The sequence below is a fragment of the Giraffa tippelskirchi genome, chromosome 4 (genome assembly GCF_054371585.1).
Source record: "Giraffa tippelskirchi isolate mGirTip1 chromosome 4, T2T-mGirTip1v1.2.pri, whole genome shotgun sequence".
Lineage (NCBI taxonomy): Eukaryota > Metazoa > Chordata > Mammalia > Artiodactyla > Giraffidae > Giraffa > Giraffa tippelskirchi.
Window position 1 is genome coordinate 172840435 of NC_137278.1, and position 24237 is coordinate 172864671.

General features: G+C 38.4%; 1 protein-coding gene across 4 annotated transcripts in view; it reads left to right on the plus strand.

Moving 5' to 3' along the window:
* SYT10 (synaptotagmin 10) overlaps window positions 1-24237 on the plus strand; it is a 187750-nt gene that overhangs the window by 105811 nt on the left and 57702 nt on the right. For all 4 annotated transcript variants that reach the window (XR_014082402.1, XM_081591569.1, XM_081591567.1 and 1 more), the window contains one exon: window positions 10846-11203. Coding sequence is in view for 3 of the 4 variants with exons in the window: in XM_081591567.1 (XP_081447693.1) it covers window positions 10846-11203 (358 nt within the window). In the remaining variant the exon portion in view is untranslated. The remainder of the gene's footprint in view (window positions 1-10845; window positions 11204-24237) is intronic.

Genomic DNA, 24237 nt, shown 5'->3' on the forward strand with positions numbered 1-24237 from the left:
AAATCTTCCCTTAATCTTTTTTAAACTTCCTTAATCTTTTGATAGTCAGAGTCTTTATCTTGTTTAACAAATTTTGTTGAAAAAAATGTCATAAAGACCTAAGAATTAAACTCTTGGTTTTGTTTTTTAAATACTCTTATTTGTCATAATTGCAATAATAAGCAATGTAAAAATATATAATGCAATAAGCTTGTGTTTATAATTTTAGTTTTAGTTTTCTCAAAGAAGTTCTAATTAATGAAACTTCTTTCACTTTTTCTTGTTGTGGGAAAAGCCCTTTCCCCTCGTTTTGCATTTCTGGATGGAAGAAGCTACAAGATAAGATAATCATGGAATCTTAGCTTACCCTATCCCTAAGACATGACTTACCTGTTTCCCTCTTCATTGATGGATATTCTCTTTTCCTTCATGTAGTAAATTTTATAGGGTCAAGTACTCATGGAGAATACTTGTGGCTGTCCAACCAGGCTTCTGACTGTATCTGAAAGTCTAATTAATTCAAGGTAATATGTTAGCAAGTCCACTTTCTAATAGACCTAAGAAGAATTGATGCTTTTGAACTGTGGTGTTGGAGAAGACTCTTGAGAGTCCCTTGGATTGCAAGGAGATCAGTCCTGGGTGTTCACTGGAAGGACTGATGTTGAAGCTGAAACTCCAATAGTTTGGCTACCTGATGCAAAGAGCTGACTCATTTGAAAAGACCCTGATGCTGGGAAAGATTGAGGGCAGGAGGAGAAGGGGACGACAAATTAGATGATTGGATGGCATCACCGACTCAATGGACATGAGTTTGGGTAAACTCTGGGAATTGGTGATGGATAGAGAGGCCTGGCGTGCTGCAGTTCATGAGGTCAAAAAGAGTCAGACATGACTGAGCGACTGAACTAACTAACTAAACTTATACTCACTTTTATTATAATTGCTACCTGGTTGAACAGTTTCTCTGAGCACAACTGAGTAGGAAAATAGAATGTTATTTATTAGCTTCTTGAAAAAATAATTTTTACTTAGAAATTTTGGTCTCTAATATAAATGAATTCACTCCTTTTAGTACCAAATAGCATTGGAAGATGTTTCTCTTCTTATTAATCTGTGAATCACCATTCAATTCATATTCTTTCCATACCTATGCCTGCTTTCCCCTAGGTACTCTTGTTTAAAGAAAAAAAAATAGTTGAGAATAGTAACAACCCATTGTTGCTGTTACTATGTTGTTGTTACCCATAGTTTTTGCAAACTATGATGTTAAATAATTTACATACATTTCCTTATATAAAACTCACAGCATTCCTATGAAACAAAAATATAAATTCCTCAATTTTACTAAGATTCTTAAAAGTCTAAACAAGTTGCCCAAAGCCACACAGTGGTGGAGCTGACATTTGAACCGAGGTCAAAATGGTTTCACAGTATAATTATACTATTTTCCTAGTATAAGAATTTCTGCATATTCCTTTCATATCACTCAACTCTTAGTTATACAGCTGTCTTGAAGTACATAGGCATATCTTTTTAGATAATTCCCAAAATATGTTTTCAGTAGCTCCATAAATATTTTTTGACTGTGTGATAAATACTAAACACTAAAAAAGGTAAATAAAGGAAGCAAGTTTATTTTTAGGCTGGGAACACCTGGAGAAGCAAAATAAACACATATCCACAATCCCTTATTCACAATTATGAAACCTCCAAACCTCTAAAAACTGAAAATTATTTTGTAAATTGTCCAATTTGGCACCTACATCTTACCTAAATTTACATTAAGTTGCTTACAGTCTTCAGTGATCCAGTTCAGTGTGCCTAATTCATATATTTCATTACATGTTTATTAATGTGTTTGGTTACTAGATGCTATCCCTGATAATGTTTACCATAATACCTTTCTAATATCCAAAAGAAAATAATTTTTGAAACCATTGTGTCCCAAGCATTTAGGATAAAAATTATAGGCCAAAAAATTATTAATGTTACAATACTAGTGCTGTGGTGGTGAGTGTGCTTTAAAAGCTGTTAGGAACAGAGGAGACAGAAAGAGCTTCTGGGAAAGATACTACTGGATCTGGTTATTGAAGCATGAATACAAATTTGCCAGGCAGACAGATAGGAGAAAACAATGGAGCCACTTGAAACCGACTGAACAGAAATCGTGAGAGAGTAACATGTGGTCCAGAGGAGGAGAATAGACAAGAGAGTGGCAGATGAATGAAGTTGGGTCAATAGCAGGGGTCAAATCAAAGGATACTGTGGAATGCTATGCAAAGTTTAAATTTGACCCAGTTTGGCTAAAGTGACCTGGGAGGATGTTAGGCTAAAAGAGGTAGGACCACAGTTTATCTAAGTTGCATAATAATATAATATATAAATTAATAAAATAACTTTATTCCTGTTATCCTGGTATTACTGAGAGTATAGGCTGTCACTTTCAAAAGTGATTTGGTTTGGATGAAATATTATATGACCAAGAATTGTGAGAAGAATTGTGATATTGTGCATATATATTTAGTCTTTGTCCACAGTTCCTGGCTCACAGCTCACAAAAACCTTAGAATTTCTTTAGTGACAAGAGCCATAAAGGTGTCTTGTTAGGTTAATGACATGACTTTTGGATCCCAGCTAAGGTTGGGTGCTATCTTCCAGAAGATCAGCCATGTGATTAGAGGATTGGAACTTTAGTTCCACCCCTGCTGAACTTCTGGGAGGGGAGGAGGGCTGGAGGTTGAATCAGTTGGAGGTTGAACCAATGGCCAAATTTTTTTCTCAGCCATGCCAGTATCATGAAGCCTCTATAAAAACCCCAAAGGATGGGGTTTGAGAGCTTCTATGTTAAACATGCAGACATTTGAAAACAGTGTGCTCTGAGAGGGCATGGGAGCTTTCTCAATACTTTGCCCGATGAACTCTTCAATCTGGCTATTCCTGAGTTGTATCTTCTTTTAATAAACTGGTAAATAAACAAGTTTCCTGAGTTCTATAGGTTTCTCTGGCAAATTAATCAAACCTAAGGAGTAGGTGGTGGGAACCTCCTCCAATCTTTTGCCAGTTGGTCAGAATCCCACAGGTGACAACCTGTGTTTGCTACTGGCATCAGAAGGGACAGGGACAGTGTGTTGGGACTGAGCCCTTAACCTGTGGAATTTGGTGCCACTTCCAGGTAGGCAAACATCAGAATTGAGTTGAATTTTAAGAATACCCAGTTGGTATCCAGAGAATTGTTGGTTTGTGAATCACCCCTCCTCCCACACGGAGAAGGCAATGGCACCCCACTCCAGTACTCTTGCCTGGAAAATCCCATGGACAGAGGAGCCTGGTAGGCTGCAGTCCATGGGGTCACTAAGAGTCAGACACGACTGTGCGACTTCACTTTCACTTTTCACTTTCATGCATTGGAGAAGGAAATGGCAACACACTCCATTGTTTTTGCCTGGAGAATCCCAGGGATGGGGGAGCCTGGTGGGCTGCTGTCTATGAGGTCGCACAGAGTCATACACGACTGAAGCGACGTAGCAGCAGCAGCAGCAGCTTCTCCCCCACACACATTGAAATTGGGTAAAAGAACCTAAAAACAGGGGGTATTTTCAGTTATAGACTGAACTGTTTCTGTTCTTTCTCCTACCCCTCATTGTCCTGCAGTCTCCTTATATCTTGGCTTTGGCTCCAACTGAGTAGAACTTTGCCACTGAAGAAGTTAACAGGGTTAAAATATCCAGAAAAAATATATAAGTGGGGCTTAAAATATATGAAGATTATGAAGCAAATCATAGGCTTCCTTCATTTCAAAATTGTAGTTAGTAATCAGGAAGCATATTGATTTTATATTTTTTCTCTTTTACTCAAGTTATAGTGCTAAAAATAAACTACAAAATATAAAATATACTCACACATTCCTCACCAATGGAATATAAATGGAAAATATATTCAATGTAGCTTTAGCTTCAATTGAAAAGTGAAGGAAAAATTAGTGTCTGTATATCATAGCATGTTAAAATTAATTTTTATTCATATAATTAAGAAGCAATAAAAACTTAGAATTATTTCAGTTTCTGAATGGGTTTGCATCAGCAATAGATTGAGAATTAAACCAGAATCACTTTATCTCACTAATTACAGAAATATAAAATAAAACTACCAATCATTTCCCTATCAGGTTAATGAAAATAAAAGTAAAATAATATTTCTCTCAATTGTAGGAACTGGTAAACGTATATGATGTTTTTATTAGTGAGTCTGTGTTCTGTTTTGAAATATCTGTTGTTGTTGTTGTTCAGTCGTTAAGTCATGTCTGACTCTTCGAGAACCCATGAACTGAGGCACACCAGGCTTCTCTGTCCATCACTATCTCCCTAAGTGTGCTTAAACTCACGTCCACTGAGCCAGTGATGCCATCCAACCATCTCATCCTCCACCACCCCCTTCTCCTCTTGCCCTCAATTTTTCCCAGCATCCGGGTCTTTTCCAATGAGTCAGCTCAGGTGGACAAAGTATTGGAGCTTCAGCTTCAGCATCAGTCCTTCCAATAAATATTCAGGGTGGATTTCCTTTAGGGCTGACTGGTTTGATCTTCTTGCAGTCCAAGGGACTCTCAAGAGTCTTCTCCAACACCACAGATCTTAAGCATCAATTCTTCAGTAATCAGTCTTTATGGTCCAACACTCATGGTCCAACTCTTATGGTCCAGCTCATCCAAACATGACTGCAGGAAAAACCATAGCTTTGACTATACAGAATGTTGTCAGCAAAGTGATATCTCTGCTTTTTAATACACTGACTAGGTTGACATAGCTTTTCTTCCAAGGAGCAAGCGTCTTTTAATTTCATGGATGCAATCACCATCCACATTGATTTTGGAGCCCAAGAAAGTGAAATCTGATCCTGTTTCCACATTTCCCCCATCTATTTGCCATGAAGCGATAGGACCTAGTTTTTTGATGTTGAGTTTTAAGCCAGCTTTTTCACTATCCTCTTTCACCTTCATCAAGAGGTTCTTTAGTTCCTCTTCACTTTCTGCCATTAAAGTGGTATCATCTGCATGTCTGAGGTTGTTGATATTTCTCCCAAACATCTCAATTCCAGCTTGTGATTCATCTAGCCCAGCATTTTCCGTGATGTACTCTGAATATAAGTTAAATAAGAAATGTAACAATGTACAGCTTTGTTGTACTCCTTTCCCAATTTTGAACTGGTCAGTTTTTCCATACATGTGGGCTTCCCTGATGGCTCAGTATAAAGAATCTGCCTGCATTCAGGAGCCCCAGGAGATACAGATTCGATCACTGGGTTGGGAAGATCCCCTGCAGGAGGGCATGGCAACCTACTCCAATATTCTTGCCTGGAGAATCCCATGGGCAGAGGAGCCTGGCAGGCTACAGTCAATAGGGTTTCAAAGAGTCGGACACAACTGATGCGACATAGCATGCACAAATACATGGAGTTGTTCCATGTCCAGTTCTAACGGTTGCTTCTTGACCTGCATACAGGTTTCTCAGGAGACAGGTAAGGTGGTCTGGTATACTCATATCTTTAAGAATTTTCCACAGTTTGTTGTGATCCACATTGTCAAAGCCTTTAGTCAATGAAGCAGAAGTAGATGTTTTTCTGGAACCCCCTTGCTTTCTCCATGATCCAACAAATGTTGGCAATTTGATCTCTGGTTCCTCTGCCTTTTCTAAATCCAGCTTGAACATCTGGAAGTTCACAGTTCACATACTGTTGAAGCCTGGGTTGGAGAATTTTGAGCATTACTTTGCTAGTGTGTGAGATGAGTGCCATTGTGCAGAAATTTGAACATTCTTTGACATTACCCTTCTTTAGGATTGAAGTGAAATCAGACCTTTTCCAGTCCTATGGCCACTGCCGAGTTTTCCAAATTTGCTGACATATTGAGTGTAATACTTTAACAGCAACGACATCTTTTAGGGTTTTAAATAGCTCAGCTGGAATTCTATCACCTCCACTAACTTTGTTCATAGTAAGGCTTCCTAAGGCCCACTTTACTTCCCACTCCAGGATTTCTGGCTCTAGGTGAGTGACCACACCACAATGCTTCTCTGGGTCATTAACACCTTTCTGAGCATTCTTGCCATTTTTTCTTAATCTTCTGTTTATATTAAGTCCTTACCATTTCTGTCCTTTATTGTGCCCATTCTTCTATGAAATATTCCCTTTATATCTCTAATTTTCTTGGAGAGACCTCTCATCTTTCCCATTCCACTATTTCCCCCTATTTCTTTGAATCATTCATTTAAGAAGGCCTTCTTGTCTCACCTTGTTATTTTCTGTGATTCTGCATTCAGTTGGATATATCTTTCCCTTTTTCCTTTGCCCTTCACTTCTGTTCTTTCCTGAGCTATTTGTAAATCCTCCTCAGACAACCACTTTACCTTCTTGCATTTCTTTTTCTCTGGGATAGTTTGGTCACTGCCTCCTGTACAATGTTACAAATCTCTGCCTTATTCAGGCACTCTATCAGATCTACTCCCTTGAGTCTATTTGTTACCTCCACTGTATATCACAAGGGATATGACTTAGGTCATACCATGAGTGACTAACACTTTCACTGAATGATCTAGCGGTTTTCCTTACATTCTTCCATTTAAGCTTGAATTTTGCAAGAAGGAGCTCATGATTTGGGAGAATTCCAGGTCTTGTTTTAGCTGATTGTACATAGCTTTCCATTTTCAGCTGCAAAGAACATAATTGATCTGATTTCCATATTGACCACCTGGTGATGTGCATGTCTCTTGGTATGTTGGAAAAGGGTGTTTGCTATGACCAGTGTGTTCTCTTGGAAAAACTCTGTTGAACTTTGTCATGCTTCATTTTGTACTCGTAGGCCTAACTTGCTGGTTATTCTGGGTATCTCTTGACTTCCTACTTTTGCATTCCAATCCGATATAATGAAAAGAATTATCTTTTGCTTTTTGTTCTAGGAGGTGTGGTAAGTCTTCATAGAACCAGTCAGCTTCAACTTCTTCATCATTAGTGGTTGGGGCACAGACTTGGATTACTATGATATTGAATGATTTGTCTTGGAAAAGAACTGAGATCCTTCTGTCTGAGCTTGCACTCAAGTACTGCATTTTAGAATCTTTTGTTGACTATGAGTGCTACTCCATTTCTTCTAAGGGATTCTTGCCCACAGTAGTAGATATAATGGTCATCTGAATTAAATTTTCCCATTCCTGCCCATTTCATTTCACTGATTCCTAAGATATCAATGTTCACTCTTGCCATCCCTATTTGGCCACTTCCAATTTACCTTGATTCATGGAGCTAACATTCCAGGTTCCTATGCAATATTGTTCTTTATAGCATTGGACTTTACTTTCACCACCAGGCGCATCCACAGCTGAGCATCATTTCTGCTTTGGCCCCGCTGCTTCATTCTTTCTGGAGCTATTAGAAATTGTTCTCTGCTCTTCCCCAGTAGCATATTGGACACCTTCTGATCTTGGGGGCTCATGTTATGGTGTCATATCTTTTTGCCTTTTCATACTGTTCATGGGATTCTCAAGGCAAGAATACTGGAGTGGGTTATCATTTCTTTCTCCAGTGAAATTCTATATTTTATTCTATATTTAAAATTCTATACTTTATGATTACTTAAGAGATATTTTTGATTATTAGTGCTTGGACTGGACAGAGTCACACCAAACTGAGGTTACTGGTTGCTTTCAAGGAGTGGTGTGTCCTCCTGGATTTACAATGGTGATTAAAAGAAATTAGATTTGTTCTTTAGTTTGCTAGGGCTTTCATAACCAAGTACTACAATGGGTCACTTAAACAACAGAAACTTACTCCTCAGAGTTTTGAAAACTAGAAGTCTGAGATAAGTTGTCAGGAGGGTTAATTTCTTCCGAGTCTTCTCCCCATTGGCTTCTTGATGGCTACCTTCTCCCTAGGTCCTTACATGGTCTTCCTTCTATGACTGTCTTTGTCTTAATCTCCTCTTCTTATAAGGGCCTCAGATATATTGGACTAGGGCTTATTCATATGACCTCATTTTGCCTTAATTCCTAATTTAAAAGGCCCATCTCCAAATACAGTCATATTCTGAGGTCCTGGGTGTTAGAATTTTAACATATGAATTTGGAGGTGGTGGAGGGACAGACACAATTCAGTCTATGTTATATCCCTAACATCTTTTATTTAGAACAGAAATAAAAAAATAAGAGTTATATTTGACACTGATGTTAAACAAAGTTGTGAGATAAAAGTATATGGTTACCTAAGTTCTTCATGCGGAGAAGGCAATGGCACCCCACTCCAGTACTCTTGCCTGGAAAATCCCATGGACGGAGGAGCCTGGTGGGCTGCAGTCCATGGGGTCGCTAAGAGTCGGACACGACTGAGCGACTTCACTTTCACTTTTCACTTTCATGCATTGGAGAAGGAAATGGCAACCCACTCCAGTATTCTTGCCTGGAGAATCCCAGGGACGGCGGAGCCTGGTGGGCTGCTGTCTATGGGGTCGCACAGAGTCGGACACGACTGAAGTGACTTAGCAGCAGCAGCAGCAAGTTCTTCATGGGCTATCTATTTAGTCTTCCAAACTTTAAGAGTGCTGCAGCACCAGATTGCTAACATTTGTAATTTTAGGAAGGTGAAAATGGAAGTTGGTAGAGGGATATTCTTAACATGCTTCAATGGATTTTACTTTTTGAAACAGTTGTCAATGTACAGAAACATTTGGGAAGACAGTACAGAGTTTCCATATTCCCCACACTCAGTGGCTCCTATTATTAACATTTTACATTAGTATGTAAAATACTAATGTATTTGGTTGCAGTTGCTGAACTAGTATTGATACATTGTTAACTGAAGTCCATACTTTATTCAGATTTCCTTTTTCATAATGTTCTTTATTTTTTATTCCAGGAGTCTATCTAGGATACTTCCATCTAGATTACATATCACACTTAATTATCATGTCTCCTTATTCTTTCTGGGTTATGAGTATGACAGTTTCTCAGACTTCCTTTTTTTTGACAACATTGGGTTTTGAAGAGTACTGGTCAGGTGTTTTGTAGAATGTCCCTATACTCTAATTTGTCATATTTTTTTCATAATTAGATCTGGGTTATTAATTTGGGGAGAAAGATCGCAGAGATAAACTGCCATATTCATCACATCATATCAAGGCTATCGACATGATTTGTCACTATTGATGTTTTTCCCTTGATCACCTGGATGAGGTTTGTATTTTTCAGATGTATCCTGTGTAAAATTATACCATTTTGCCCCTTTTATACAAAAGGTACTTATTAGGTACTCATTAGGAGGAAGTAATCATTAGGAGGGAGTCACTTTGTACATCCCACAGTTAAGGAGTGGAGAGCTGTTTTCCACTTCCTTGAGGGCAGAGTATCTACATAAACTCCTTGGCATGATTTTGCATGAGAGATTTGTGACTTCGTTCCCATTTATTTATTTATATAATCTTATTAACTTTTTATTGTATTCCTTTCAATTATTTTATACATATATTAATTTTGTAATTATTTTTAAATAAGAATATTTAAACATTCCTTACCAAATTATTAACCAATTTTGGACTTCAGAAGTTAGAAGCACTTAAGCTTATTAGAAAGGGCCTATGGAGTTTGAAGAGGGGTCTCCCAGGTAGCTCAGTGGTAAAGAATCTGCCTGCTAATGCAGGAAGTGCAAGAGATGCATGCTGGTTTGATTCCTGGGTTGGGAAGATCCCTGGAGTAGGAAATGGCAACCTGCTCCAGTATTCTTTCCTGGAAAATTCCATGAACGAAAGAGCCTGGCGGGTCCATGGGGACACAAAGAGTCCAACATGACTGAGTGACTGAGTACACACACACACACATGGAGTTTGAAAATACAACTAACTGTGTACTCATTCTCTATTAGTAATGTGTCCCAGGTGGTGCTAGCGGTAAAGATGCTGCTTGCCAGTGCAAGAGACATAAGAGACATGAGTTTAATACCTGGATTGGGAAGGTTCCCTGGAGAAGGGCATGGCAACCCACTCCAGTCTTCTTGCCTGGAGAATCCTATGGACAGAGGAGCCTGGCAGGCTCCGATCCATAGCGTCACAAAGAGTCAGACATGGCTGAAGCTGCTTAGCACACACACATTCTCATTTAGACCACAGAAATCAGCTTATACAAATATTTAACACTATTACTGCTTAGAGAGTAAGAAGGTTGCATCTGTAGATCAAAGATGAAGCCAACAGAAGGCTTTCTTGTTGTATACAGTCTCAGAGCATGTTAAACTTCATGACTTCAAGGTAGGTTGCAAGGAGCTAACTTTCATTTTGCAAACTCTTGGACCCCCTTGTACTATACTTGGAAATTATATATATATATATATACACATATATATATATACACATATATATATATATATATATATATATATCATGCTTTTCTTGTATACAACTGGAAACTTCCTGGGATAGAATTTTTCAATTCTTTCCTTTGAATATATATATATATATATGTATATATAGTTGGAGTATAATTGCTTTACAATATTATGTTAGTTTCCTCTGTACAATGAAGTGAATGAACTATATGTAAATATACATATTTTCCCTCCCTCTTGGACCTCCTTCCCACCTCCCCCCATTCCACCCATCTATGTCATCAGTGGTATAGATGAAGTTATTTCCAGGGCAGGAATGAGATGCAAACATAGAGAACAGACATAGTTATTAATATTTCCTCCCTACAAAAGTACTTCAAAGTAAATTTTTGAAACTAAATCAGCATACTATTAATAATAACCATAATATCACATTATCCTACCATTACTGCTCTACTATATACGTTATCAATGACTTACTATTTCTCCTATATTGTAATTTTTTTCCAGATATTTCGGTCAGCCTGTTAGCAGTTGTTGTCAGCTTTTGTGGCCTGGCCTTATTGGTTGTTTCACTTTTTGTCTTCTGGAAGTTATGCTGGCCTTTCTGGAAGAGCAAACCCATGACTTCCAATGTCAGCACCCTTCCACAGAGCATGTCAAGTGCTCCCACTGAAGTTTTTGAGACTGAAGAGAAAAAAGAGATTAAAGAAAATGGAGAACCAGCACTAAAAGTTATTGAGCCTGCAATAAAAATCAGCCACACTTCCCCTGATATCCCAGCCGAAGTCCAAACTGCTGTAAAAGAACATTTAACTAAACATGCACGTGTGCAAAGACAAACAACTGAGCCTACATCTTCATCCCGGTAAGGAAAGATCAAATAAACAAAACTATTTGGGCTGTGTGTGTGTCTGTATTTGTGTGTGTTGTATGTGATTTTCTAAGGGAGAAAAACTGAAGTGGGAAAGGAGAAAAGACAAACAAGAGAAATGAGGAAGACAGAGGAAAATAAATAATAGAGTAAGGAGGCAATTGATAGGACAGAATAAATAGGGATGAAGAGAAAGATATTGAGGACAAAGTCAGGCACAGAGTGGTACCATGAAAGGTAGAGGTTTCATTAAAATAATCTAATTAGAGATTTATTTATTGGCTTTTTCTTTTGAAATATTTTTGGTTGATTTTCAGTCTTTCAATTTAGTTTAATACAACCAATAAATATCAAGAAATCAGCCATTTGCCTTGTGTTCCATTAAATCATCTACAAGTTCACAATCAAAACTGAGCAACAGAGGCTAATGTTTAGTTTACACTTGTTTAGCACCTATACCATAAACTGCTGGAAAATTTCATCGCTTATTGGAACTCATAGACCAAACTATTATGGTAAATTCCTAAACAGCTTTGGTGAGTATCATGAGCATAGCAAGAGTGTACATGAAGGGAAGGCAGAGGGAAACCTCCTTGAAGTGATACATTTTAAGGAGGTACATCTTAATTCAGCCTGGAAAAATCAAAAAAGTTTACTTGAACAAAAAAATTTGCTATAGTGTATTTCAAATTGTGTTAACTGTAAATGGGAAAAAGATTCTTATGAAAAGATTTTTTTTCTACTAAGTATGGTCTTCAATCTTCAACATGAAAATCCAACATGTTATTGTAATAGTAGCAGTGTGTCTGACAATAAGTAGTTTCTGATAATAAGTTTCTAATGGTAGCAGTGTTTCTCTGATTCCCAGATATAATAATTAGCTTTACCCTAGGGACATGGTAAAAATCAAAAGCAATGGGAGTAAGTGATGTTTTCTACTAAACAATTGACTCCTAATCTTACTTCCTATCTCTCTAAATCAAAGATGCATTCATGCTTTCTGACATGACATACTTTTTGTGGATTTGGAAATCTATCAAGTTGAAAAACTACAAGGGTCGTGTTTGCTAATAGGATTAAAAGCATATTCAATATATATTTTGTAAAATTAGAAAAAGAATTGTATCTATAAATAAACCATCTTCTTTCTGAGATAAATTCCAGTGAGATAAGTAAAAATAATTGTTACTTCAGGGATGAGGAACTTTGGGGTAAGGAGGATGGATGGAAGTGTTATACTTTTCAAGCTATTTAAATTTTATAACCTAGATGTGCTTCATGTTTAGTTATTATGTTGAAAGATTTTCCTGAGTGCTGCATTCATTCACTTTTATGATCCAGTATGCATTAATTTAAATTTATTTATAGATAGTAAACTCTAAAATAATTATTCCATATACTTCTTCTTCATATTTATAGGAAAAAATGCTTTAAAATTATTTCTTGTGGTTACTTGATTATCATTACTATCAAAACTTCAAACTGTGGCCAAATATGATATTTAATAAAGCCTTAACATACTCAGAAATTTCAGGGTAAAAATATTCAATTAATCTACAAAACATTTTTAAAAAATATTGATACTGTCTATGACTATATATCAACTTAGTGTTCAAAATTATTCAAAGCTTTTAGTGGATAAGTACACCCCACATAAAGACACTCAATTAATGAAGATAATTTGGGCTTCTCAGGTGATAATCTGCCTACAAATGCAGGAGGAATTCAGGGTATATTTGTTGAATTTAAAAAATCAGTAAATGAATTTGATGACTTCATCTTATCTATCCAAATGAGTCTTTCATGGTTACCAGTTAGAAAGGTGCTTGGTCTTTTTATCATCCCCCTGTAGATCTCAACTTTATTCTTCTGTGCTCGTTTCCCTTGTCTAGAATGACAAACTCTTTTTTATTCACTATAAGATCTTTAAGGAAATAAATCTTTTGTATCCAATTATCAGTTATTGTCCTTTAAAGTCATATCTATAGTCTAGCAATTGTTTATTGTCTTAATGTTGAGCTCTAGCTGATTGCCATATCTAATAGGATAACTTTTCAGAGAACCAGAGTGTATATAACCCACTTTAATGTGCTCTTAATTTGCATCGTTGAAAGACACTGAAAGTGTTAGTTGCTCAATCATGTCTGACTCTTTGTGACCCCATGGACTATAGCTCGCCAGGCTCCTCTGTCCGTGGAGTACTTCAGGAAAGTATACGGGAGTGGGTAGCCATTCCCTTCTCCAGAGGATCTTCCCAACCTGGTGATTGAACCCAGGACTCCTGCATTGCAGGTGGATCTTACTATCTGAGCCACCAGGGGAGCCCCAATTTCCATCACTGGATAAGTGCATAATAAGCATCAAGTGAATGATTTTGATTGATTATCTCTCCACTTTGCTCCTTTAAAGACATCATCAGCTGGTGAGATAATAAGTGCTAATATTAGGAGGACGTTAATGATAGTGTACTCCCTAGGTTGAGTATAAGGAACAATTTTCTGTGCATTCATTACTATTGTGAAATGAGGTGAATTGTAAGTGGCAAAATAGTTTGTTGAGTTGGTTAATCACTGTTAGAGAGGATTCTAAGTACCTACTGAAAATAATTAAAGAAATCATTGACTTATATGTGCTGATGGATTTACATTAGCCATGGTTTCTTAGAAAAGTAATTCTTAAAGTCATCACAAATAAAGTTAGAAAGAACACTCAGAAATAAATTATGTAAAAATATTTTTAAAATATATAAAACTGGATTGCATAGTCTTCTTTAAGAGAGTCTTAAAAAAATAAATCCTTCTCAAAAGATAGCAAAATTTGCAATATTCATTCCAAGATACTGAACAGAGTGGGAAACAAAATGTTACACAAATGAAGAATTTAGAAGATATTTAACTAGCCAGGATATCATGACCAGAACAATAGGAGAACCTCGGATCTGTTGTTGTTGTTCACTCACTCATTGTGCTCAACTCTTTGTGACCCCCATGGACTGCAGCACATCAGACTTCCCTGTCCTTCACTATCTCACGGAGTATACTCAAACTCATGTCCATTGATTTGATGATGCCATCCAACTATTTCATTGTCTGTCACTCCCTTCTCCTCCTGCCCTTAATATTTCCCAGCATCAGAGTCTTTTCCAATAAGTCAGCTCTTTCATCAGGTGTCAAAGTATTGGAGGAAGCTTCAGTTTCAGCATCAGTCCTTCCAATGAAAATTCATGGTGGATTTACTTTAGAATTGACTGGTTTGATATCCTTGCTGTTCAAAGGACTCTCAAGGGTCTTCTCCAGCACCATAGTTCCAAAGCATCAATTCTTTGGTGCTCAGCCTCCTTTAAGGTCTAACTCTCATACCCATACATGACTCCTGGAAAAACCATAGCTTTGACTACACAAACCTTTGTCGACAAAGTGATGTCTCGACTTTTAAATACGCAGTCTAGGTTTGTCAAAGCTTTTCTTCAAAGGAGCAAGCATCTTTGAACTTCATCGGTGCAGTCACCATCTGCAGTGATTTTGGAGCCAAATAAAATAAAATCTGTCATTGTTTCCACTTTTCCCCCATCCATTTGCCATGCTCACTGGTAAAAAAAAATCCACCGGCATTGAAGGAGACCCAGGTTCAATCCCTGGGTTAGGACGATCCCCTGGAGAAGGAAATGGCAACCCACTCCAGTATTCTTGCCTGGAGAATCCCATGGGCCCAAGAGCCAGGCGGGCTGCAGTTTATAGGGTCACAAAGAGTCAGACAAGACTGAAGCAATTTATCATGCACACACAATGGGACTGGATACCATGATCTTTGTTTTCTGAGTGTTGAATTTTAAGCCAATTTTTTCACTCTCCTCTTTCACCTTCATCAAGAGATTCTTTAGTTCCTCTTTGCTTTCTGCCATTAGGGTGGTGTCATATGCATATCTGAGGTATTGATATTTCTCCTGGCGGTCTCGATTCCAGTTGGTGATTCTTCCAGCCCAGTATTTTGCATGTTGTACTCTGCATATAAGCTAAAGAAGCCATATCTAGCTCCTTGAAATAACAATTCATAAAATATACTGTACAGATGCTTGAGGTTGTTAAATAATCTCCTTTAGGAAACACATGCTTTTGGTATATAATCTAACTTTTGAAATGGAGTGGCTCTTTGAACCAAGGTCAGGGATAAAACCTTATAAGGTATAAAAACTAGGGGATTTTGTTTAATCACACTGATAAATATTATCTCCTCTTTATAAGCACCAGTTATAAATTGAATAGGGCTTCCCTGGTAGCTCAGCTGGTAAAGAATCTGATTGTAATGCAGGAGACTCTGGTTTGATTCCTGGGTCAGGAAGATCTTCTGGAGAAGGGACAGGCTACCCACTCCAGGACTCTTGGGCTTCCCTGGTGGCTCAGATGGTAAAGAATCTGCCTGCAATGTGGGAGACCTGGGTTCAGTCCCTGGGTTGGGAAGATCCCCTGGAGGAGGGCATGGCAACCCATTCTAGTATTCTTGCCTGGAGAATTGCTATGGACAGAGGAGCCTAGGGGGCTACAGTCAATGGGGTTGCAAAGAGTCAGATGTGACTGAGTGACTAAGCACAGTGCAGCACATAAATTGGTTAGGCCCTCTTCTTCATAGTACAAATAATTCTTGGGAAGTTGACTTTTATTAGTCATAAGATCTTTTAGTAATCATTTCATACAAACTCCAACAGATATGTCCTGAATCCCGGATTGTGATTATTATGAAATTCATGAAAAGATTAATAAAACTTATTTTCTGCTATTATAAAGAATACTAGTGGAAGGATTGAGGAATTGTAGATAAAACTGAAGATAAGATATTTCAATACACTCTTTGCAGTATGCTCAAGGAGATGTGAAGGTACAGAAGGAGGGCCCCAGAGTGGTAGGTAAATTCATTTGAAGGATTTTAACATGTTTCTTCAAATCCTAACTGAGCTCACTAGGAGAGAGGCTCATGATAGACATCAACATACTTAAAATTAAGGGACAACCTAAATGACATGTTGAGCATGGAAAGTTAAAGCTAAAATACATAATTATAAGGTATTATAAAACCTTATATTATAATTATAAGACCTTATAGGGGATGTAGCAATACCAAACAAAATATTCTTGATTTTATTATTCTGGCAAGATGTTACTGTTAAGATTATTTTTTTAATTTAGGCTTTTATATTGCTCTATTCTTTTAATATAAGATATTATGTTCTCAGAACTTTATTTGTAGATAAAAAACTACCAAGAAAAATTTCCCAACCTAATTACTTCATATGCATTCCTTTAAATATATGATACATCAAAAGCAATTGCTTATCATCTCTTGTTTTGATTTATAAACATTTTTAACATGATAAAAGATCAAGGGACAAGTATTTTCTGAATACCAATATTCATTTTATTAATTTCTATTAAAGAACAAGTTTCCTTGAACAGAATAAAGATAAGTTACTCAAATTAATTTTAACCATTATATTGCATAATTGAGAAGAAAAACAGTTTTTCTCTCCAAACAGCTTTTATTATTATTGGATTGTTAGTCATATAGCTAAAGATTTCAGGGAAAAATTTTAACTTATTTATTCAACAATATTTATAGAGCAGGGCTTCCCTAATGGCTCAGGGGTAAAGAATCCACCTGCCAATGCTAGAGACTTGAGTTTAATCCCTGGGTCAGGAACATACCCTGGAGTAGGAAATGGCAACCCACTCCAGTCTTCTTGCATTCTTGCCTGGAAATTCCCATGGACAGAGGAGCCTGGTGGGCTACAGTCCATGGCATTGCAAAAGAATCAGACATGACTTAGCAATTAAACAACACCAACAACGGTGTGTATGTGTGTGTATTCAGTTCAGTTCAGTCACTAAGTTGTGTCCAATTCTGCGACCCCATGGACTGCAGCACTCCAGACTTCCCTGTCATCACCAACTCCCAGAGCTTGCTCAAACACATGTCCATCGAGTCAGTGATGCCATGCAACCATCTCATCCTCTGTTGTCCCCTTCTCCTCCTGCCTTCAATCTTTCCCAGCATCAGGGTCTTTTCCAATGACTCAATTCTTCACATAAGATGACCAAAGTATTGGAGTTTCAGCTTCAGCATCAGTCCTTCCAATAAATATTCAAGACTGATTTCCTTTAGGTTTGACTGATTGGATCTCCTTGAAGTCCAAGGGACTCTAAAGTCTTTTCCAACTCCACAGTTCAAAAGCATCGGTTCTTCAGCACTCAGCTTTCTCTATAGTCCAACTCTCACATCCATACATGACTACTGGAAAAATCATAGCTTTGACTAGATGGACATTTATTAGCAAAGTAATGTCTCTGTTTTTTAATATACTGTCTAGGCTAGTCATAGCTTTTCTTCCGAAGAGCAACTGTCTTTTTATTTCATGGTGGCAATCACCATCTGCAGTGATTTTGGAGCCAAAGAAAATAAAGTCTGACACTGTTTCCATTATTTCCCCATCTTTGTCATGAAGTGATGGGACCGGATGCCATGATCTTTTCTGAATGTTGAGTTTTAAGCCAACTTTTTCACTCTCCTTTTTCACTTTCATCAAGAGGCTCTTTAGTTCTTCGCTTTCTGCCATAAGGGTCGTGTCATCTGCGTATTTGAGGTTATTGATATTTCTCCCAGAAATCTTGATTCCAGCTTGTGCTTCATCTAGTCTGGAATTTTGCATGACGCACTCTGCATATAAGTTAAATAAAGAGGGTGACAATATGCAACCTTGACGTACTCCTTCCCCGATTTGGAACCAGTCTGTTGTTCCACATCAGATTCCAACTGTTGCTTCTTGACCTGCATGCAGATTTCTCAGGAGGCCGGTAAGGTGGTCTGGTATTCCCATATCTTGAAGAATTTCCCACAGTTTGTTGTGATCCACACAGTCAAAGGCTTTGGCATAGTCAACAAAGCAGAAGTAGATATTTTTCTGGAACTCTCTTGCTTTTTTGATGCTCCAATAGATGTTGGCAATTTGATCTCTGGTTCCTCTGCTTTTTTGAAATCCTTCTTGACCATCTGGAAGATCACAATTCATGTTCTGTTGAAGCCTGGCTTGGAGAATTTTGCACTTTACTTTGATAGCGTGTGAGATGAGTGCAATTGTGCAATAGTTTGAACATTCTTTGGCATTGCCTTTCTTTGGATTGGAATGAAAACTGACCTTTTCCAGTCCTGTGGCCACAGCTGAGTTTGCAGTATGCTCAGCAGTGGCTAAACTCAGCAAACTATATATACATCTTCTGGCTGGATTCAGATTATATTTTGAAGATAGAACAAACAGAATATGACACATTAGCTTGGGCATATGAGTAAGAAGAGGAAGTCAAGACTGACTGCAATGTTTTGACCTGAGCATCTGGAAATATAAAATTGATGAAGATGAGACTGAGAATGAAGTGAGTCTGAGAGCCAAGAACAGGAAATATGGAACTATTTTGTTTTAAATCTTAGTTGAAGAATTGAAGCTGTTTCTGTTAGAGAAACAGCAGTACAGACAGAGGAAGTGGGTTGTATGGAAAATTCCTTTAAGATAGCAGATATAACAGTATCCTTTTGTGCTGATGGTAATAATCTGGTAAAGAGGCATTAATAATGCAGGAATCAAAGAGGAGCAGTCTTTAAAATGACATGAAAGAAAATGGGAATTAGTATGCAAGTGGACAAACTGGCTTTAGATAACAGCATGGGTGTGATCACTCACCTAGAGCCAGACATTCTGGAATGTCAAGTGGGCCTTAGGACGCATCACTATGAACAAAGCTAGTGGAGATGATGGAATACCAGTTGAAATATTTCAAATCCTAAAAGATGATGCTATTAAAGTACTGCACTCAATATGCCAGCAAATTTAGAAAACTCAACAGTGGCCACAGGACTGGAAAAGATCAGTTTTCATTCCAATCCCAAAGAAAGGCATTGCCAAAGAATGTTCAAACTACCACACAATTGCACTCATTTCACATGCTAGCAAAGTAATGTGCAAAATTCTCCAAGTCAGGCTTCAACAGAACATGAACTATGAACTTCCCAATGTTAAAGCTGGATTTTGAAAAAGCAGAGGAACCAGAGAGCAAATTGCCAACATCCATTGGATCATCGAAAAAGCAACAACCTTACCTGCCTCCTGAGAAATCTGCATGCAGGTCAAGAAGCAACAGTTGGAACTGGACATGAAACAACAGACTGGTTCCAAATCAGGAAAGGAGTACTTCAAGGTTGCATTTTGTCACCCTCCTTATTTAACTTATATGCAGAGTACATCTTGTGAAATGCCGGGCGATGAAACACAAGCTGGAATCAAGATTTCTGGGAGAAATATCAATTGCCTCAGATACGCAGATGACACCACCCTTATGACAGAAAACAAAGAACTAAAGAGCCTCTTGATGAAAGTGAAAGAGGAGAGTGAAAAAGTTGGCTTAAAACTCAACATTCAGAAAACTAAGATCATGGCATCCAGTCCCATCACTTCATGGCAAAGATGGGGAAACAATGGAAACAGTGTCAGACTTTATTTTCTTTGGCTCCAAAATCACTGCAGATGGTGATTGCCGCCATGAAATAAAAAGACAGTTGCTCTTCAGAAGAAAAGCTATGACCAGCCTAGACAGTATATTAAAAAACAGAGACATTACTTTGCTGACAAATGTCCGTCTAGTCAAGGCTATGGTTTTTCCAGTAGTCATGTATGGGTGTGAGAGTTGGAGTATAAAGAAAGCTGAGTGCCGAAGAACTGATGCTTTTGAACTGTGGTGTTGGAGAAGACCCTTGAGAGTCCCTTGGACTGCAAGGAAATCCAACCAGTCATTCCTCAAGGAAGTCAGTCCTGAATATTCATCAGAAGGACTGATGCTGAAGCTGAAACTCCAATACTTTGGCCACTGGATGCGAAGAACTGACTCACTGGAAAAGACTCTGATGCTGGGAAAGATTAAAGGCAGGAGGAGAAGGGGAACACAGAGGATGAGATAGTTGAATGGCATCACCAACTCAATGAACATGAGTTTGAGCAAGGTCCAGGAGTTGGTGATGGATAGGGAAGCCTGGTGTGCTGCAGCCCATGGGGTTGCAAAGAGTTGTACATGACTGAGCAAAAAAGACTCTGATGCTGGGAAAGATTAAAGGCAGGAGGAGAAGGGGAACACAGAGGATGAGATAGTTGCATGGCATCACCAACTCAATGAACATGAGTTTGAGCAAGGTCCAGGAGTTGGTGATGGATAGGGAAGCCTGGTGTGCTGCAGCCCATGGGGTTGCAAAGAGTTGTACATGACTGAGCAAATAATCTGAACTGAACAGCGTGGATGATTAATCTTTTAGCAATCAGAAAGGTAGAATAATATATATACAGATACTGATAACAAAGTTGATGAGGTGTAAGGTTTCTGCTCTTTGCTTCAACTTCATTAGTGAAATGGAAATTAAGGCCCATAGTGAAACGGGAAGTTAGTGAAATGGGAAGTGAGATTGGGAATAACGATGGTGATACAAGTTTGAATAAATGAGAAGGTGGAAATTGAGAGTGAGAATGTTTTGCTGTTCAGTGTTAGGGTCTAATGAGGAATATGATCATGAATTTAAAATGAACATTGAAAGCTGTTTATGTTTTTCTTTAGCTTATTCGCTTATACATGTACAGGTGTAGAAATGGTGGAAAGTTGAATTCAGCTAGGACTTTGGTTTTGCTCTACCAAGAAGAAGATAGAGAGCAGCAAGAAAACTGAGATATATGCATGAGAGTGACTCTAATGATTAACAATGGAATTGAACTGGATAAATGCCGGACTCCCGCTCCAGCTGGTCCAGGGGTCCCCAAGGGATGAATGGCGTCGGCGAAAGGAAAAGAGACAGAGAGTTTTTTTTGATGGCCCAAAGACCACACACTTTATTGCTTTAGTTTCTATTTATATAGCATATGATCTTCTACGTAATGATTCTTACAATATTTTTCCATTTAGATCACCATCCCCTGATTCTAAGATGTGTTAAAAGTTTTTTCTTAGTCTATTGTCACATTTTGGTTACATGTTTACCCCGAAACCTATTTTTATTTTACTGAAACATAATATATAAATCATATTATTCCATCTGCTTATTTTGTACAGCCTGCTACTACAGTGAGTACAGCGTCTTGCTTCAATGACTAAAAACTATAGCGGTGGCTAAGGGCAAAGTTTTTCATAGTACAGCCATTGTCAGTGGTGGCTTGTTTACCATCTACCCACATACCACAAGACTATTTCTGGCAAGGGGAAATCTTTTGCAGTTACCTAGAAACTATTTACAATACAATTTATATATATCTTTTCCGTTTGTGCTTAGATTTTGAGGGGAAAAGGCAATTGGCTTAGTTTCTGTAACTTTCCCTGATACATGACCCAAGTTTTCCAGTCATCAGTAACAACTTCCTCATGAGGCCAGGTCACAATAGGCTTAGGGCTTGTTTTCCAAATGATCATGGCTTTATTCCCTGGCTGAATGTTAGGGACCCACCAGTCAGGGGCCTCAGTAGGTTTAATCATTTTTGGAATGTTTCTCTGGGGCAAGGGATCATTTTTCTTTTTATTGAACTCTCATGATCTCATCATGGAAGCCCCTACAACTCCAGCCATCAAAGAATGAAACAGAGTTAGCCACAACAAAAGCATAGAAACAGGAAGGAGGAAAGGTTCCGATCCTGGAGAGAAACGCTTTGCAGTTTCTTCTTGATTGGTGCCGTGACTTTGTCATCCGGCAGTAGTTCCAGAACGGCTCCCAACAGAAAGAAAGAAACACAGCTAGCTACAACAGAAGCACAGAAACAGGAAGGAGCGAAGATTCCGATCCTGGAGAGAAACGCTTTGCAGTTTCTTCTTGATTGGTGCTGTGACTTTGTCACCCGGCAGTAGTTCCAGGACGGCTCCCAACAGATAAAGAAGGGAACTACTGCACAATTCTGCTCATTTCACACGCTAGCAAGGTAATGCTCAAAATCCTTCAAGCTAGGCTTCAACAGTATGTAAACTGAGAACTTCCACACGCTCAAGCTGGATTTAGAAAAGGCGGAGGAACCAGAGATCAAATTGCCAACATTCATTGGATCATAGAAAAAGCAAGCAAATTCCAGGAAAACATCTACTTCTCATTCACTGACTACAATAAAGCCTTTGACTGTGTGGATCACAACAAACTGTGGAAAATTCTTAAAGAAATGAGAATAAAAGACCACCTTACCTACCTCCTGAGAAACTTGAATGCAGGCCAAGAAGCAACAGTTAGAACCAGACGTGGGACAATGGACTGGTTCAAAATTGTGAAAGGAGTGCATCAAGGCTGTATATTGTCACCCTGCTTATTTAACTGATAAGCAGAGTACCTGATGTGAAATGCCAGGCTGGAAGAAATACAAGCTGGAATCAAGGTTTTGGGGAGAAATATTAATAATTTCAGATATGTAGATGACACCACCCTAATGGCAGAAAGCTAAATGGAACTAAAGGGCCCCATGAAGGTGAAAGAGGAGAGCAAAAATGCTGACTTAAAACTCAACATTTAGAAAACTAAGATCATGGTATCTGGTCCCATCATTTCATGGCAAATAAATGGGGAAAACATGGAAACAGTGACATACTTTATTTTCTTGGGCTCCAAAATCTCTGCAGATAGTGACTGCAGTCATGGAACTCAAAGATGTTTGCTCCTTGGAAGAAAAGCTCTGACAAACCTAGACAGCATATTTAAAAGCAGAGACATCACTTTGCTGATCAAGTCCCTATACTCAAAGCTATGGTTTTTCTGATAGTCATGTACAGCTATGAAAGTTGGACCATAAAAAGGCTGAGCACTGAAGAATTAATGCTTTCAAATTGTGGTGCTGGAGAAGATTCTTGAGAGTTCCTTGAATAGCAAGGAGATCAAACCAGTCAATCCTAAAGGAAATCAATCCTGAATATTCCCTGGGAGGACTGATGCTGAAGCTGAAGCTCCAATACTTCAGCCACCTGATGCAAAGAACTGACTCATTGGAAAAGACTCTGATGGTGGGAAATACTGACAGCAGGAGGAGATGGAGGTGACAGAGGATGAGATAGTTAAATGGCATCATCAACTCAATGGACATGAACTTGAGCAAGCTCTAGCTGTTGGTGATGGACAGGGAAGCCTGGTGTGCTACAGTCCGTGGGGTCACAAAGAGTCGGACACGACTGAGTGACTGAACTGAAAATGACTCACAATAAGTGGTAATGGGGATATCACCTGTTGAATTGAACTTTTTAGAGCCTGGAGTGGTGTATTCAGGGGGGTTGATGTGAAAGTGGTAATGGAAGACAAGAAAGAAGGGTTGTGCACACTTATGTTGTGTCTGCTATGGCTTCTGCACCAGCCAGGAGAGAATAAACAGGTCTGCAGTTCCTAGACTCCTCACATTTTCTTCCAGTCTCTTAGCTCTTACCTTGCTTACCATGGTTTCAGCGAACAGTGTGCACAGTGAGATACAGCAAGACAATTGGTGCTGTGAGCAGGATGAAGAATAACACATTGTAAGAGACATGGTTTCGATACCTGGGTTGGGATTCCCTGGAGAAGGAAATGGTATTCTTGCCTGGAGAACCCCATGGACAGAAGATCCTGGTGGGTGACAGTCCATAGGCTGGCAAAGGGTCAAACATGACTGAAGCAACTGAGCAGCAGCATGGCAGCATGAATGAAGAAAATAAAGTTCAAATGGTGAGTGACTTGTCCAAAGTTGCCCTCACTTCATAGGGAGGCTGGGCCCAAACTATTGTCTGATTTCAAGTGCAGCATTTTAAAAATCTCATCTCAATGTAATCCTTTTCAAGTGCTTTCAGTTGGATAGTGGGAAATATTGGCACAGTTTCTGGTGGGATTCCAGGGCTCTACTCACATGTCACCCAAAGAGATTCTGTATATGTATTCAACTTCTGGTCTCTGATTTTGTTTTAAAGAAAAGAACTGTTGGTAAAATAATATTTTTAAATCGCCATATTAATACATTTATTCCTGTG